The sequence below is a fragment of the Orycteropus afer genome, unplaced genomic scaffold, assembly GCF_000298275.1.
Source record: "Orycteropus afer afer isolate SDZICR_OR568_19922 unplaced genomic scaffold, OryAfe1.0 scaffold00027, whole genome shotgun sequence".
Lineage (NCBI taxonomy): Eukaryota > Metazoa > Chordata > Mammalia > Tubulidentata > Orycteropodidae > Orycteropus > Orycteropus afer.
Genome location: NW_006921614.1, coordinates 6,225,305 through 6,242,368, shown reverse-complemented (window position 1 = coordinate 6,242,368; position 17,064 = coordinate 6,225,305). Strand labels below are relative to the sequence as shown.

General features: G+C 43.1%; 1 protein-coding gene across 1 annotated transcript in view; it reads right to left on the bottom strand.

The window, feature by feature from the left end:
- The window catches only part of F13A1 (coagulation factor XIII A chain), a 275,410-nt gene that overhangs the window by 26,358 nt on the left and 231,988 nt on the right, over positions 1 to 17,064 (bottom strand). Inside the window, exons 11-12 of the mRNA XM_007935344.2 lie at positions 15,010 to 15,297; positions 6,030 to 6,190 (exon numbers count right to left, since the gene is read on the bottom strand). Coding sequence (XP_007933535.1) covers positions 6,030 to 6,190; positions 15,010 to 15,297 — 449 coding nt within the window. The remainder of the gene's footprint in view (positions 1 to 6,029; positions 6,191 to 15,009; positions 15,298 to 17,064) is intronic.

Here is a 17,064-nt window from a genome sequence, read left to right as displayed (position 1 = left end):
ATTAGTTCTATCAGTGTTTGACGAGGCTCTGCAGAGGATGCAGGGCTTGTCCTACAAGAGGACAGTGGTGACTAGGCAGGAGTGAATTTACTGAATACTTACTGTGATGAGAGCACTGTGCTAAACTCTTCGTGTGGGTTGTTCCAATTATCTCTTCCAGCAACCCAATGAGGTCAGTACTATTATTGGCCCCATTTTACGTATGAAGTGGTGAAGTAATAAGCCCAAGGCATCCCAGGTAGGATCTTGGACCCAGGTGAGCTTACTCCAGCATCTCTAAGTTGCTGTGCTAGTCTATTTAACAAAAAGAGCTGCAGGTACCCTTGCTATAGGTGACTTGCACGACAACATGAAACCTGTAAAACCTTTACTGCTAACTGTGAATGAGAAACACATCAGAACTCTGTTCTTGAATTTTAGGCTAAAAATTCCAGACAAACCAGGCCCTAGTCTGGAGACCAGTTGAATTCCCTCTGTTGCCCCAATCCTCTCAAATAAAACCAGCTATTCATAAGAAATTTAAATGCTGAAAGCTCTTTTCTAACTTAAAGCATCTTACAACAATCAACACACAGGAAGGGAGAGGAAAATTCTATGTCTGGTTTTAATAAAATATTCTTTTCTCATCAAAATATTTTGATAGCATGGCAAAGGAGATGTGTGCTCATTAAAGTTTAATGAGTTGTCTCTCCCTGCCATTTTCCATATGAAGATTACACACTGTGATTCACGCCTGGTGAGTGCCGGGAATAGTCACTGTAATTGGGCACACAGTGTAATCTGATCCCAATCTTTATTGGCACAGAGATGAATGAAATCCCAGACTGGATCCATTAGGATGCAAGAACATGTAACCACCTACCTAAATGCTTTGATTAACAATGAGTTTTTCACCCCATTTCCATTGCAGTAACCAAGACTAAGACTCAGACACATTGGCCCAATTTTATTGTAGATTGGCCTATATTTGCTCTGAAAAAGAGCTAAGTAAACACAGAAGGAAATCAGTTGTCAGGCAACTCCAGTGGGAAGTAACACCCTGTCCCAAAGCTGAGCTGGGGACTCCAGAAGAAGATAGTGTTCTGGGCAGAGGCTATGAAGAGAAGAGAGAAAGTAGAGTTGGCTCTTTCAAGAGTTGGGAGAGCCAGAGCTGACAATATTGTTGACAATAATACTATGTTCATGCTGTAAAATTCATAGTGAAGCCTCTTCACCCACAGAGTTAATTACAAAGCTTCATCCTAAAATTTTAGGCTCCCCTCAAAATGGCCCCAAGTTGCCTTTAAAGGCATCTTTAAAAGGCCAATTGCCATTGAGTTGGCTCTGTTTTAATGGCTGATTTTTTTGGAAGTAGCTCACCACACCTTTCTTCTGGGTGGATTTGAACCTCTAGTCTTTGGGTTAACAGTCAGATGTGTTAAATGTTTGCATCACCCAGGGACTCTGAATCATCCATTAACTCACTTAATTCTCACAACAACCCTATGAAGTAAGTATTGCCATTATCTTTATTTTACAGAAGAAAAACAGAGGCTAAGACAAGTTAAATGATTTGTCCAGTATTTCACAGTTATTATGTAGAGACAACATGTTTTGAACTCAGTTTGGTCCCAGAGCCCATATTTTGACCACTATGCTATCATGCGGGAGCTCTGGTAGCATAGTGGCTAAGACACTTGCCTGCTAACCAGACGGCTGGCGGTTCAAACCCACCAGCCACTCCTCGGAAGGAAGGTTGGGCAATCCTACTTCCGTAGTGATACTGCCTCGGAAACCCAAGGAGGGGTCGCTATGAGTCGGGGCCGACTCGACGGCACATAACAACAACAACAATAACAATGCTATCATGCACTACTCTATCTGAGCCTCAGTTTTTCCATCTATAATATGGGGTTACAATACAATACCCATTTTATAGGATGATACCCACTACCATGGAGTCAATTCCTACTCACAGTGACCTGATAGAACAGAGTAGAACTGCCCCATAGGGTTGCCAAGATTACAAATCTTTATGGAAGTAGACTGCTAATCTTTCTCTGGCAGAACAGGTGGTGGGTTCAAACCACTGACTTTTTGGTTAGCAGCCCAACTCTTTAACCAAAGTGCCACCACAGTGCCTTTGTAAGATGATATAAAAAATAAAATACTAAAAGAAAAGTGTAAATACACTGCTCAATATGTCACAGCTGTTTTCATTATTATCACCATGTGTGTGGTTGTCTCATTCCTCCTAGAAGCCAAGGAAGGAGAGATTCCTGTCCTGGTCTTTTGTCTCTAACTTTCGGAAGGATGGTTGGGCAATCTACTTCTGTAGTGATACTGCCTCGTAAACCCAAGGAGGTGTCACTATGAGTCAGATCCAACTCAATGGCAGTGAGTTTTGTTTCACATGGTGCTTGACACATTCACGGACAGCAACCCTGAGAGGTCCAGTCAGCTGTGGGCCTGTCATAGGCTCCAAGAGATTGAAGGAGGGGTTCTGGAATTTTCCTAGAATATGAAGACATGTCCTAGCTAATTCTGGATTTCTGAGCCATTGTGGTTTTGTCCTACTGTAGCCCTCCTCTCCTCTCCCCTGCCCTGTGTCCTTCTCTCCCTCAGTCACTCAGGATGGTCACTCCTATCTCAATGGCATGGCTCTGTATTTCATATCTCCATTCTGCTAAGAGATTCCCAGGTTCCCACTCTATAAGTGAGAGTTTCTAGAGTCAGGGCCTTTCACAGCTCAGTGACATCTGGGTGGCTTTTTAGGATGTGAAGCATTCAACCCTGTCATACTTCTTTCCAAGATCAAATTTAGTTTGTCCTTGGGGCTAATGGATTACGTAGGGACAATTTATGTGAAGATGCCTTGTCCCTTTGCTGAACTAACTTGACATTGCACAGGACTAGAATATGTGTTTCTTTCATATTTGAATCCCAGCTAAATGGCCCTACCAGCCTTTCTTTTTAGTACATTTTCTCCAGGAAAATCACCTCCAATACCTTTGTGCAAGTAAAAACAAAACAAAACAACAACAACAACAAAGAACAAAGAAACTCTTTTATAAGTAGGGATCACCCTCCCTGCCTGGGTTTTTGATTCTGCCCCTGGGGAATGAAGCTGCTCTTTAAATAAGCCCAGAAGATGACTAACAAATAACCCTTCAAATTAGTAATGCCGAAGAGATCAAAGTTACTACAGGCAGTCCCCAAGTTATGAAGGAGATCCATTCCTAACTGTTTTTAAGTCAAATTTGTAGTTAAGTCAGAACAGGTGCAGATGATTCATATTGAGTCTTACTTTAGTCCAAGAGGGGAGGGGAGCTCTGGTGATGCAGTGCCTAAGGCATTTGACTGCTATCCAGAAGGCTAGAGGTTCAAACCCACCAGCCACTCCTTGGAAGGAAGATTGGGCAATCTATTTCCATAGAGATACCACCTCAGAAACCCAAAGAGGAGTTGCTATAAGTCGGATCTGACTCAATGGCAGTCAGTTTGGTTTTGGTTAGTTTAAGAAGGAGCTCTGGCAGTGTGTGGTTAAGGCATTCAGCTGCTAATCAAAAGGTCAGCAGTTCAAACCTACCTGCTACTCTGTGGGAGAAAGATGAGGCGGTCTGCTTCTGTAAAGATTTACAGCCTTGGAAACCCTATGGGGCAATTCTATTCTGGTCACTATGAGTGGTAATCAAGTTGATGGCAGTGGGTTTGGGTTTTTGGGTTTTAGTGCAAAATGGAGCTCTGGTGGCACTGTGGTTAAAGCATTTGGCTGCCAATCAAAAGGTCCATGGTTCGAACCAACCAGCTGTTCTGCTGGAGAAAGATGAGGCAGTCTGTTTGGTAAAAATTTACAACTTGGAAATCCTGTGGGGCAATTCTCCTCTGGCCTATAGGGTCACTATGAGTTGGAATTGACTCAATGGCAAAGTTCCCCCCCTCCTTTCTTTTTTTAGTGCAAGAAAAGGCTCACAGTCTTTTCAATGATTTAAAAGCTGCATGTCCAGCAATTGAAGGGGTTGTGATGAAGAAATTCATGTGAGTAAGGGTTGATTCAATTATTTGAAAGTGAGGGCAAATTTACATAACTTTAAAGGGCAAGTAAGAGTTGTCTGTGAGTTGGACATTTGTAACCTGGGGACTGTCTGTAGTTTCCTTTATCCATCCAGTTTACTATGAGCAGTGCAATTAAATTATGTGTTAGGCTCTGGTTTGAGCAGTTTACAACCTGGAGAGGCTCTCTCTTGAGACCTTTGTGGTGACAAGCTGTTTCATAATTAGTGAAAGTACATGGGCTTGGCCTCTGGTGGGAGAGGTTCCAGGGCTAAGTTCATGAGCCCGGCTTGCATGGGCTTGAGAAGGCTTGCAGGATGGCTGACAACTGTCTCTGTGGAGCAAGCTGTGGTGGGCAGCCTTCTCACTCAAGGATGGCCGGTCATGGTGGTGGTTTATGGTGCCACAACTATTGAATGCCTGTTCTCCTAGGTTTTCCTTAGTCTCTAGGGCATCTCATCACCATGTCCCTGTTTCGGACTTGTGTCCAGTTTTGCCCACAGACTCTGCCACTGTTATCCTGGCTCTTGAGGCCTCTTGTTTAGGGAGTATGTGATGGGCCCGCTTGTAGGGCAGTTACTGGGGTGAAAGAACCAGACATATATTGGTTTAGCCTTTTCTGTAGATGAAAGGCCAGGCATTCTGTTCCTTGACAGGCACCAATGTCTGTGAGTTTGGCTGGGTCTTGCTGAGAACCTGCACATATTATTGTCTTATGGCCATCCATGTAGGACCAGACCAAATGAGACTCACAGCAGTCTGCTGGGGTGGGGATCCAGTTCACTGTCTGCTCACTGCAGGACCTGGGCAAGTTACTGAGCTTCTCTGCTCTTCAGTTGTTGCATCTGCAAAGCAGATATATTACTATTGCCTAACTTGAAGGGTTGTTGTGTATTGAAAATGGAATGATACATGTGAGGTGATTTGATAACAGTGACCGGAGCCCAGTAAGTATGCAACAAAAGCTGTCATTTTGAATACTACATAATAATTATTACCTTTACAAATAATTCACAGCCAAGGTCCTTTGAGAAAGAAGATACTCCCACCCTAGGGCCATTTAAAACATGTCATTTTTGATACAATTTTGACTTATCTACCTCTTTTTAGAAATAGCTTAGAGAATCTGTGCTAATCACTCTTAGCCACTTTAAGAAAAGTGTTCCAGAATCAAAGGGAGTTCTGTAAGCATAAGGGTGCCACACCCTGAGGTCATGCTGGAGGCCTGGGCTATAGCTCACTGGGTAAATAGGTATCTCAGGGATGTGGCTACAGATGCTGCCAGAAGCTACAGCTGTGTTGCAGAAAAACAGGAGCAGACTGCCCATCACATTCATCTTCTATTCCTGCCTACCCTTGAGTCTCCTGTGCCAAGTCTCTTGAGCCCTTTGGCAGAGATTTCTGGTGGTACCTGGTGAGACAACATTAAAATTATTAGCAAAACTGCAGTGATAGAAATTAGAAAAGTGGTTATTTTGGTGATTGGTGGGTAGGCTGTTGAATGAAAAACACAAGAAGAAACTTTCTGGGGTGTTGGAAATTCTCTATATCTTAATATAAAAAGTCATATCATCAAGCTGTCTCTTTCAATGTGTGCATTTTACTGCATAGGAATTAGACCCCACTTAACAACATTAGTAGCCAAAATGCAGGTGGGAGATTGTCTAGTCAGTTCATATGTCATGTGCCCTGCCTGACCCACTTTATTCTGGAGACAATGATAGTTCTCAATCTCTGCATTCATTATGCATCTTTATCTTCCTCCACAAGTGTGTTTAGACCCACAGGTTATATTTATATCTGCAGCCACATCTATATATTTAAATCTGGAGAAGAGAGAAGAGTGTTATATGTGTGTGTCTATATAAAGGGCGGTTTGCTTCTTTCAAAGAACAGGCGGATCCTGGATCCATATTTTGGAACAGTGCACATACTCTCTCACACACACCAAGCCTGGATGCCTAATCAACAACCTTGTCTGAAATACTAAGACTCACCTTGATGATCACCTTGGGGATTGTCAGCACCATGGACTTCTGCTTTGCCAGGACATTGTTGGTCTCATTGACACGGGCTGTGATGAAGAAGTGCAGGGAGGCCTGTTCCAGCAGCTGGCCCATGTACTCGCCGGCTCTGACCAGCACCTGCTCCTTCTTGACTGGCAAGAGGAAAAATAACACACCAGGCATCAAGACCTGAAATTAAGACCTGTCTTATTTTTCCCCATGTCCCGCCCTCTTTCCCACATTCACAAAGCAGCAACCAGGGACAAAACAAGGGTAAGGGGAAACTAGAATGAGTCAATTGGTGATGAGCTCTCCTGTTTCTTTAGCAAAGAAATACTTTAATATTTAGTAAAGTCTTGCTAGAGAAAACGTGTCAAACTTTCAGAACAAAGCTTTTGCTGTTATAAAGGAGAATGCCACAAACCAAAAAACAAATTGTTGTCGAGCTGATTCCAATTCATGGTGATCCCATGTGTGAGAGTGGAACTGTGCTCCGTAGGCTTTCCAATGGCTGCTTTTTTGGAAATACATTGCTAGACCTGTCTTCTGACAAGAATTTAAGTGGGTTCAAATCACCAATATTTCAGTTAGTAGCCCAGTGCTTCACTGCTTGCACCACCCAGGGACTCCACAAAGATGTTTAAAATTGAGGAGCCAGGAGTTTTTAACTGTAGCTGGTTGAGTTGCACAGTGGTCAACTCCATGAAGACAAGTGACAAGTAGCCTAGTGCACAGTCACTCCAAATGCTGCTGTCCCCTGGAATAAGAAGCACCTCAAGTACCACACTCAAGATAGCTGTGAACTATGGCAGCCTTATCCTTGAACACTCCTCAAGGGAGGAGCCCTGCCCTATTCACAACTCAAAAGAGGGCATCTGTACCAAATGCTTGTTTCTGCAAATCACTGGTGCTGTTTTTCAGATATTGAGGATGATGGGTCATTGAGGAAGTGTCACTGGCTCCCCTGTAATCACCATCTGGGCTGGGGACAGGGGATTCTAGCTGTTGACCTGGCCACTGCAATGAGTCTCTCGCTGCACTGCCCACTTTATCCCACTTCCTACAGCTCGTGATTCTAGAGAGCAATGCGTGGTTCTCTGGCCAAGCCCCTGCACAGTGCAGCTGGGCTGCTGCTACATGGGCAAAGGTAATACACTGTCAGTTGCACCCCACAGCAGGCAGCAGGAGTGGGGGTTGAGGGGGGCAATTACTCATGCCTCCATCAGCATCCCCATGCACTAAGCACAGCCTCCATAAACTTCTCCACTGCTTCCCTGCCCATTGTAGGGTTTCTGCCAAAGATTCCTCCTTCAGCTCTTCTGTGGAAGTTATTGAAGGTAACTGCTCTCATGGATGACAGTTTAAATGGTAGAGAGGAGCTTGTTTTAGCACTGCAGATTGAGCAGCCTGTCCCTATCAATGATGAAACCTGTGTGAAGAAGCACAGGGCAGTGGCCCAATAGGACTCACATTAGCTCCTAGGCAAGGGTGCATCAGACCATCTATGATTCATGGCTGGGATGCATATATCTTGGGTTGGTCTGCAGCAACTTGCCCTGGGCCCTGAGGACACAGAGGCCAGGAAGGTCCTGGCCTTAGGCAGCACCTCCACTGCAAAATATCTGCATAAATGAGCACATGCCATGAGTGCCTCTACCCCTCTAATGGAGTGGTTCTCAAAGTCATTCCACATTACAATCATCCAGGGACATTGCAGAACCTGTTGTGCAAGATCCCACCCCAAATCAACCCAATTAGGACCTTTAAGGTTGTTTTCCAGACATCAGTATTTCTTAAATATTTGTTAATGTTCTGTCAGGTCCAAGAAGCATTGGACTAGCACCCAGGTGAACCCCACAGAACCAGCCATGCACAAAGCCTCAATCTAAGTGGAAAATGGAGGCCTGGGGTGGTGCAAACAGTTAACTTGCTCGGTTGCTAACCAAAAGGTTGAAAGTATGAGTCCACATAGAAGTGCCTCAGGAGAAAGTATATATGGAAATTCAGACATTGAAAACCCTATGGAACACAGTTCTACTCTGACACACATACAGTCCCCATGAGTTGGAATCAACTCAAAGGAACTGGTTAAGTGGAAGGCATGGACCTTCCAATCTCAGACCTCTCTACTCCAAGTATGTGGTCCTTGAGCAGCAGCACTATCATCTTTTGGAAGCTCATCAGAAGTGCAGGCTCCTTGACCCATCCCAGCCCTGGTGATTCAGGATCTGTACTTTAATAAGATCCTCAGATGATGCTTATTAAAGTCTGAGAGACACAGAGAGGTAGGTGGTTCTAACAGGAGATGGAGCAGAGTTAGTGGGGAGTTAGGATGGCCTCAATTTTAAAACTGTAAGTCCTGAGTCCTGGGAACTTCCTTAATCCCTGAAAAACTAGAACAATTGGTCATCCAACACAGTGGCAGTGTCTGAAGACATATTTGATTGTTGCTGTTTGGGGAGGTGTGTGCTACTGGATCCTAGTGGGTAGAGTCCAGGGCTGATGGTCAACATCTTTATAATACAAAGGATGCCTCAACAAAGAAGTGTCCCATCCAAAATGCAGATAGTGAGGAGATTGCAGAGCCCTGATCTAAGTTAGGAGGAGTTATTAGAATGCATTGAGTCATCCTAGACAAGTACTAAAGAACTGGCTTAATTCCAAAGGCAGTTCCGTTCCACTTAGAAGAACTCTTTGAAGCTATGACCTGCTTTGACCTTGGCCTCAAATTCTGGCATTTTGAATGATCTACTCATTTTACCTTTTTTGGATTTGATCCTGGACTCTGCTTTCACCATGACTTCTCTAGCAATTAGTTGTCTAGATGGATGAGGCTCTGGCCTCAAGTGGGATACAAACTAGATTGAACACAGGTGGCCTGTTCTTACTTGACCCCAGATTGGGCCTGACAGAGTGTAGAGTTGCAGTCTTTGAAGAACATGCATTTTGTCTCCAGCTTCCCCTAGTAATAATAATAATAAAAATGGACTTCCTCTGGCTGTTTCTAGAAGAATGTGTTTGACCACTCTGTTCCTTTAGGCTGTGAGATGTGCCTGAGTTTTTCCTACTAATCTTTACAGAGGTGCTTGCTGCCTTTATAATCTCAGCAACAGGACTTTTTTATTCTCTGAGATAGAAAATTCCTAAGATCATAGAACTGAAGAAACTGGGCTGTGCTTCAGAGCCCAGGAGAACAGTGCTCCTGAAATAGTATGTTATGTAAGTGCTGTGTTTTGCCACTGAACAAGAAATTGTTCTAGATAAAGTTTATTAAATGTGGCAAGAGAAAGAAGAATAGATTTTCACTATGTGAGTGGTGGAGCTGGGATGCTGCCAATATCATTTACGGTGTCTGGGGAAAGCCAGGGGAGACACAAATGGAGCTGCCTCATCTCTTTTCCAAAAAGCAAAGAAAACTAAATATATCCAAGTGGAAATGATAGCACCTTTGAAGGTACTGGAAGGTTTAAGTTATTCAAATCTTCCAGCTGACTCCAGCCCACACATTCCCCTTTAATCATCAATCTGGAAAGTATGCCTTCGATTCTACTTGGAAAAGTTTCTTTTCAATAGAACCACCTAGAAGTCTATGTTTTTGACTCACTTGATCAAGGTCTAGAATTATATTTCATTCAGCAATTTAGACAGCAGTTTATATACAATTAATGTTGTTAACTGCAGGATAAAGCAAACAAGTCTTCTCTTCCCTTCGAGTTATTCAGGACATCAGGACAAGCCCTTGGGATGGGCACAGTAGGTCGGAAGTGTGCTAATACTGAGTCAGGCTTAGATTTGGTCAGTTCTTCTAGATAAATGACTGTTCTAAATAATAGATCATACTGTTCTGTCCCACTGAGGTAGTGCTAGTTCAGAGATGGAATTCTCACCTCCCATATGGGAAATCCATTGGATTCCCAGCCAATGCATTTCATGCACAGCCATCATCCATCTGTCAGTGGAGGCTTGTGGGGTTGCTATGATGCTGAACAGATTTCAGAAGAGCTTTCAGAATAGGATGGACTAAGAAGAAAATCCTGGCAATCTAATTCTGAAAATCAGCTAATGAAAATACTGTAGATCACATGGTCCAATTCACAACGGATCATGGGTTTGGTGCAGGACCAGGCAGTGTTTTGTTCCATTGTGCATAGGGTCACGTGAGTTGGGGGCTAACTCTATGGCAATTTGTTTTATTGGAAAGGGAGAGAAGAGGAAGGGGATTGAGTGATGGGACTATTGAGAGGTGGGGCAAGGCTGGCTCATATTTTCCTGAGAATTAGGGTAGCACCCATGCTAGACTCCAGGTTTGGGGGCATGTATAAGGGAGCTGGCCCACTTAGGCCTGAACTTTTACACAGAACTGGCTCACTCTCACTGCCTGACTGGGCTTGGATTTACTATACACTTCTCTTCTTGCTCTGTGTAGCCTTAAATAAGTCATTGTTCAAGACCTTTCCAGTCTCAGTTTCTCCAAATGTAAAAGTGTTGAAAATTACACTTATTGGGAGCCTACTATGTTAGTAATCATTTCACATATATTATCACCTTTAATTTTCTCCATATCCTCCTTCTCTGACACCACACATCCAATCCCTCAGTTAATCCAGAGAGCTGTACCTCCAGAGCATACTCACACCTGATGATTCTCACCACTTCCACCACTGCCACTATCATCTCTCACCTAGACTACTGAAATAATAGCATCCTACTTGGTCTTGAAGCTTCAAGCTCTTCTTCCACGATAGTCTATAATAGCTAGAGTGACCTTCCAAACCCTAAGTTAGATCATGCCACAATACTGCTCAAAATCCTCCAATGAATCCCCACCTGACTCAGAAATAAAGTCAAAGTACTTATAAGAGCTTCCAATTCTTTACATGGTTTGTACCTCCCATTGTCCCCCTTGCCACCTCCACACCAGGTCTCCTTGGTGAGCACTGAACACATCAGACACAATTTTGTCTCATGGTCTTTACACTTATGGTTTCTTCTGGTTGGGATGCTCTTTCTCTAGATGGCCACAGGGTTCATTCCTGTCCTCTGTCAAATCTGTTAAAGATCCCTCTATTAGAGAGGTTTTCCTTGACCACCCCTCTCCACCAGCACTCTTTGTCCCCCTTAACCTGCTTCATATTTTCCATTGTACTTAGCACCATCAACACATGATACATTGATAGCTTGGTTGTTTATTGGTCTGAAACTGTACTAGACTATAATAAACTCACTGAAGGCAGGGACTTCTGTTTTATTTGTTGCTATATGCCCATCAAGGAGCTCTGGTAGTGTAGTGCCTAAGGTACTTGACTGCTAACCAGAAGGCTGGTGGTTCAAACCCACCAGCCACTCCTCGGAAGGAAGGTTGGGCAATCTACTTCTATAGTGATACCACCTTGGAAACCCAAGGAGGGGTCACTATGAGTCAGGTCTGACTTGACGGCACATAACAACAACAACAACATACCTCCATCAAGGAGCTCTGGTGGTACAGTGGTTAAGACATTTGTCTGTTAAACAAAAGATTGGCAGTTCAAACCCATCGATTGCTCCATGGAAGACGGATGAAGCATTCTGCTTCTGTAAAGATTTGCAGCCTCAGAAACCCTATGGGCAATTCTACTCTGCCCTATAGGATCATTATAAGTTGGAACAACTCATGAATGGGTATACCTCCAGCACAAAACAGTACCTGGACTTGAAAGCACTAAATAAAGATCTGGGGAATGACTCAACAACTCTGTGGTACAGGTAGTGTAGTCTCCATTTACAGAGGAGGAGAGTGAGATCAGATTGCTAAAGGAACTTGCCAAGGGCCACACAGCTAGGAGGTGGCATAGTCACATGGTATACTCAGATTTGTCTGATTCCAAGCCCAGGCTCTTTACATCCAATGTGTCTAACTGTTCCAAAAAATGATGGTGACTGTTCTCCTCTTGAGTCCTTGCTACTGACTCTTCTGTAAGAATTACTTTCCTACCAGTAGGAATAGGAAAGGTGTTAAATCCCTCAGTTTCTAAAGAAAATACCTTGATGATTTAATTATTATCTACATTACTGAAATGAGGAAGATTTGCTTCCTTCAATTTTGAGCTGGTTTCTTGGAATTAGGGTTTTCAGGAATAGTTTCCCATTTTTCTGGGAAAAACAAATCTGGAAAGCTTGAGAACAATTGATACAAGTGATTCACTTATCCCAGGGTACCTATTAGTCTTGCTTGTCTCCTCTTTGTAAAAATTATTAGTTGTATACTTTTTTACTTTTCCTTTTCAGACCACCAACGAAGCAGAGCCACATGTCAGGTCAACAGAAACTCAATGTCTTCAATGTATTCACCCTACCCAACCAGCTAGATCTAACTCGACACACTCTGGCTGTAGCTCAGGTTCTTCCAGCTGACTCATTCTGTTATGCCCAACAATACTAATATTCCAGGAAATGCAATTAGTCAAAATTCCAAACCCATAGGCAACTCAAAGGTTTAATATATTCTGAATTTTTATAGTGTAAAGAATCCTTGGAAGGGCATGTGTGTAAGAGAGGCTGGTGGACACCAAGGAGGTGAAAGAGACCCTGAGAGTGATGGCAGAAAAAGCCAAGTCCTTCATGGCTCCAGGACAGCATACCCTCTGTCTCCATTCTCTTCTCCTAATTTCTGGCTCTGTCCTGACCTGACACATTCAGACACATCATTTTTAAGAAACAAAAAAGTAGCTTGTATGCAGAGCCTGTATTGAATTGTGTCTCTCAGACATGTTCAAGTCCTAAGCTCTGTACCTGTGAATGTGACCTTATTTAGAAATAGGGTCCTTGAAGAAGATGTTATCAATTAAGCTATGATGAGGTCATACTGGAGTAGGGTGGGTACTGAGCCCATGTGAGTGGTTTAATAAAAGAGAAGAAGAGATACAGAAAGACAGACAAAGGAAAGAGGACAATAAGAAAATGCATTTATATTCCAAAAATGCCTGGAGTCACCAGAAGCTTGGAGAGAAGAAAGGATCTTCCTCTAGAGCCTCTGGAGGAAACATGGTGCTATCAACACTCTGAAACTGGACTCTCAGCCTCCAGACTATGAGACAATACATTACTTTCCTTATAAGCCACTCTGAATTTGAATTATGGTTTTGGTGAAGAATATTGAGGATGCTATGGACTGCCAGAAGAATGAACACATCTGCTTGGAAAAAGTACAGCCAGAATGTTCCTTAGAAGCAAGGATGGCGAGACTTCATCCCACATGCATTGGATATATTGTCAGGAGGAGAAGGACATTATGGTTGGTAAAGTAGAGGGACAGCAAAAAAGAGGAAGACCTTCAACGAGGTGGATTGACAGAGTGGCGGCAACAATGGGCTCAAACATAGTGATGGTTTTGAGGATGGCACCATACTGGGCAGTGTTTTGTTCTGTTGTACATAGGGTCACTATGAGTTAGAACTGATTCAGCAGCACATAGCGACAACAAATAAACCATCCCAAACAGGAATATACCCATGATGATACATAGGTTTGGCAGACGATATTCCCATATACACATTTGTATGTGCTATAAAAATATTCATATACATTATAGAGATACAGGACAAAGTTAGGATAACTTCTTAACCACAACCTAGCACCTAAAGGAAGTGTGTGACTGGGCCTGTGAGCTTAGGAGCATGGTTGAAGGGGACATCAAGCTCAATTGACACAACATAGTACACAAAAACATTGTTTTACATCCTACTTTGGTAAGTAGTGACTAGGGTCTTAAAAGCTTGTGAATGGCTATCTGAGATGCAACTCCTTGTCTGTAGCAAAGAGTGAAGAAACTCAAAGAGTTATGGAAACAATTAGTCCATAGGACCAATGGACCACAGGAACCTCAGTCTTTACAACTCTGAGACCAGAAGAACTAAGTGGTGCCGGGTCACTAATGCCAAACACTCGAAAGGGGATCAGAATTGAAATTCCTGGATAGAGGGGGAGAAAAAATGTGGAACAAAATTAAAAACATAAAAAGGACCAAGATTATTGGTTGGTTAGAGACTGATGAAACCCCTGAGACTGTAGCCTCAGGTCACCCTTAGGTACTGGAATTGGACTCACTCTTGTGGCTCAACTCTCAGCTAAACAACAGACAGATCTATGGGTTCAATAACCACACCAGGGAGATACACTCCTTAAAAGAGTCAACCATGGGAGATCAGAAGGCAGCATTTGCACAGGGAGAAATCTAGGCAGGCAGGAATGCATAGGTAAGAAGGACACAGGGAAGGGGTAACTGCAGGGAGGAGGTTGGAGGACAGCTGTTCCATTGTGGGGATTATAATCAGTATCATAAAACAAAATGTGTATGAACTGTTGAAAGTAAAACAAATCTGCTTTTTAAAATTGCACCCAAATCAGAATAAAAAAATAGTAAGAAGCCACCCCTTCCTTGTACTTTGTTAAGGCTGCACTAGAAAATTAATGCATTCTGCCTTCTAAGTGGTAAATCAAAACACACATTTCCTGCTAGGTAGCTCCCCAAAGCCTCTCCTAACTTGAGAGAGAGGAACTTCAGAAAGCAAGAGGTCTGTTTTCTGGGATGGGTCATTTAGACCAGAGCTTTATGAATGCCCTGGGGAGCTTGTTAAAATGCAGATTCCCATTCACCAGGCCTAGAAAACAGCCTCCCTGGGGATGGGAACTCTTCAGGTCCTCTGATCACACTTTGAGTATCAAGAATTTAAGATACATTTGATTTTCACTAGTAGCCCGGGCTGTTGGCTTTGAGAATGTCAGTGTTCACCTCTAACCATGAGACATGAAGATGAAAGTTGAAGCTTTTCTAGAATTGGTAGGTTCTACTCCTAAGTGGGTTCACTCTCCTGAACTCTGGGAGAGAACTTCCACTTCGACAGAATGTTATAGGGGTGATGGGAGATTATCACCAAGGCAGACAGGGAGCCAGACCACAAATTCTGGAGAGAACCACACCCCTTTGGCTTACAGGATAAGGGATTCAGCATCACATCGAATGTCTCCTTTTTAAATTCGGCCTTGGCTACTCCAGTGTAGAAGGTGATATTGGCTGAGAGATAGGCTGAGATGTTGTAAAGGTTGGAGCTGTTGTTCTGGAAAGTGATGGTGATTTTGAAGTCTTTTCCCAGCACAGCATTTTCCACTTCAAAGTCCATGTCAACATCAGACTGTGGTTTGAAGACACCTTCTGTGTTGAGGGGCTTTTTAACTCCATACATTAGGGCAGTTTCAAGGGCCAGTCTCTCTTCTTCTTGACCTAAGAAAAATCCAGAGAGAGTGACAGGGAAAGATGTGATTCATTAAAGGGAACTGAGCATGAGTAAACTCACACTACATGCTGGGCATTGAGCCACACCTCATTCAGCCACGACTTCCCTATGAGCAAGTGGTGTTAGTATTCCCCTGCTATATATGATGCAGAATCAGGTTCTAAGAGTCAGTGACCCACCTGGGTCACCGAGTTAGTAGGTGGTGGTTCTGGGGTCTACTTGGAGAGGCTTTTGCTCCAAAGGATGTATCTCCAGTGCTACTATTTTAGGGCCCAACAGGCAAAATTGGCAACATCTAACCCTTCTCAAACTATGAGGCAAATATGCTTCCTCCCTGAGTCCTAGACATGGAGCTAGAATTTTGGGATCTCTAAGTATAGATTTTGGAACTCACTCCACCTTCTGCAATATGAACTTTCTCCTGTTTATGGGAGTCCCTTTGAACTCCACTTCATCTCCCCAAACAGGACCTCTCTCCCACATCTGTCCTTCCATTTGGGGCTGCCCTACTTATTCCTTACTGAGCTGACCCTAGGCAGCTCCCACCCTCCTCCACCTTCTTCTTGCTGCTTACCCCAGCAGAATGCAGAGTTGCCTTTCCCCCAACTGCTTGCCCCACAACACTCAGATGTAACCAACTGCCTTTGAGTTGACTCTGACTTACAATGACCCTAAGTGTGTCAGGTGCTCCATAGAGTTTTCAATGGCTGCTTTTTCACAGATAGCCAAGTTTTTCTTCCGAGGCACCTCTGGGTAGACTGGAACTGAGCAGGTTAATCATTTGCACCACTCAGGGTCTCCCACTCAGATCTAGTAAGATGATAACAGAAGTCCCTGTAGCAAGAGCTCTCAGGTGAAATCTCCTCAGAGAACATACTTTTTCTAGTACCTCCAGATTCTCCACAAAATTCATAAGCCTACTCAAAGTTCTGAGTGTAAGCCCTACAGCAAAGAGATTTGCTTTCTTCTCTTAAATACAAGTTTTTCTGAACTCTTCTAACACAGTACAATGTTTTTTTTTTGAGGAACAACTATTGGCATCTGGCAGTATACTGAAGTTTCAGCACAGTTTAAGATGTGTGTGCTGTTTTTAGGAAAATGTCTGGTAGGGTTTCAAGGTGGTAATGGTGGAGATGAAGGGAGGGGGAGGAGAAGGGCTGAGAGCTAGAAAAAGAAAAAGATAGCTTTGTTCAGGCAAGAAAGTGGGAAATGCAAGTTAGACCTTATAGTTTGCTGCTCCAGATGCTAATAGGCTGGGCTAACACTGTTTACCAAGCTCGGAGTTGAGAGGTGTAGAGGGATTGTACTGTTCTTTTTTTTTTATTCTAAAAACCATTGAGTAGACCTTAGTGCATTGATGATGGTGGAGATGAAGGCACATTTTTTGGTTTGTAAAAGCTAGTCAAGGAAAACAGAAAACAAAAAAATAAACACTTTGAAATAAAGTTAGTAGTGTTTATAATTATGTTAATTTTAAGATAATGTCCTCCATGTTACCTAGTTAATAATTAAAAGCAATATAGAGAAAGAAGAATGAAGAAAACCAAAGATGCAAGGAAACAATTCGTCCAAGGGACTAGGGGACCATGTGAACCTCAGTCTATATGACCCTGAGACCAGAAGAACTAGATGGTGCCTGGCTACCACTGGCAACCACTTGGGAAGGGATCAAAATAGGAGATCCTGATAGAGTAGGAGAAAAATGTGGAATGAAACTCAAAAATTATAAAAAAAGGAAAAAAAAAAAAAAAAAA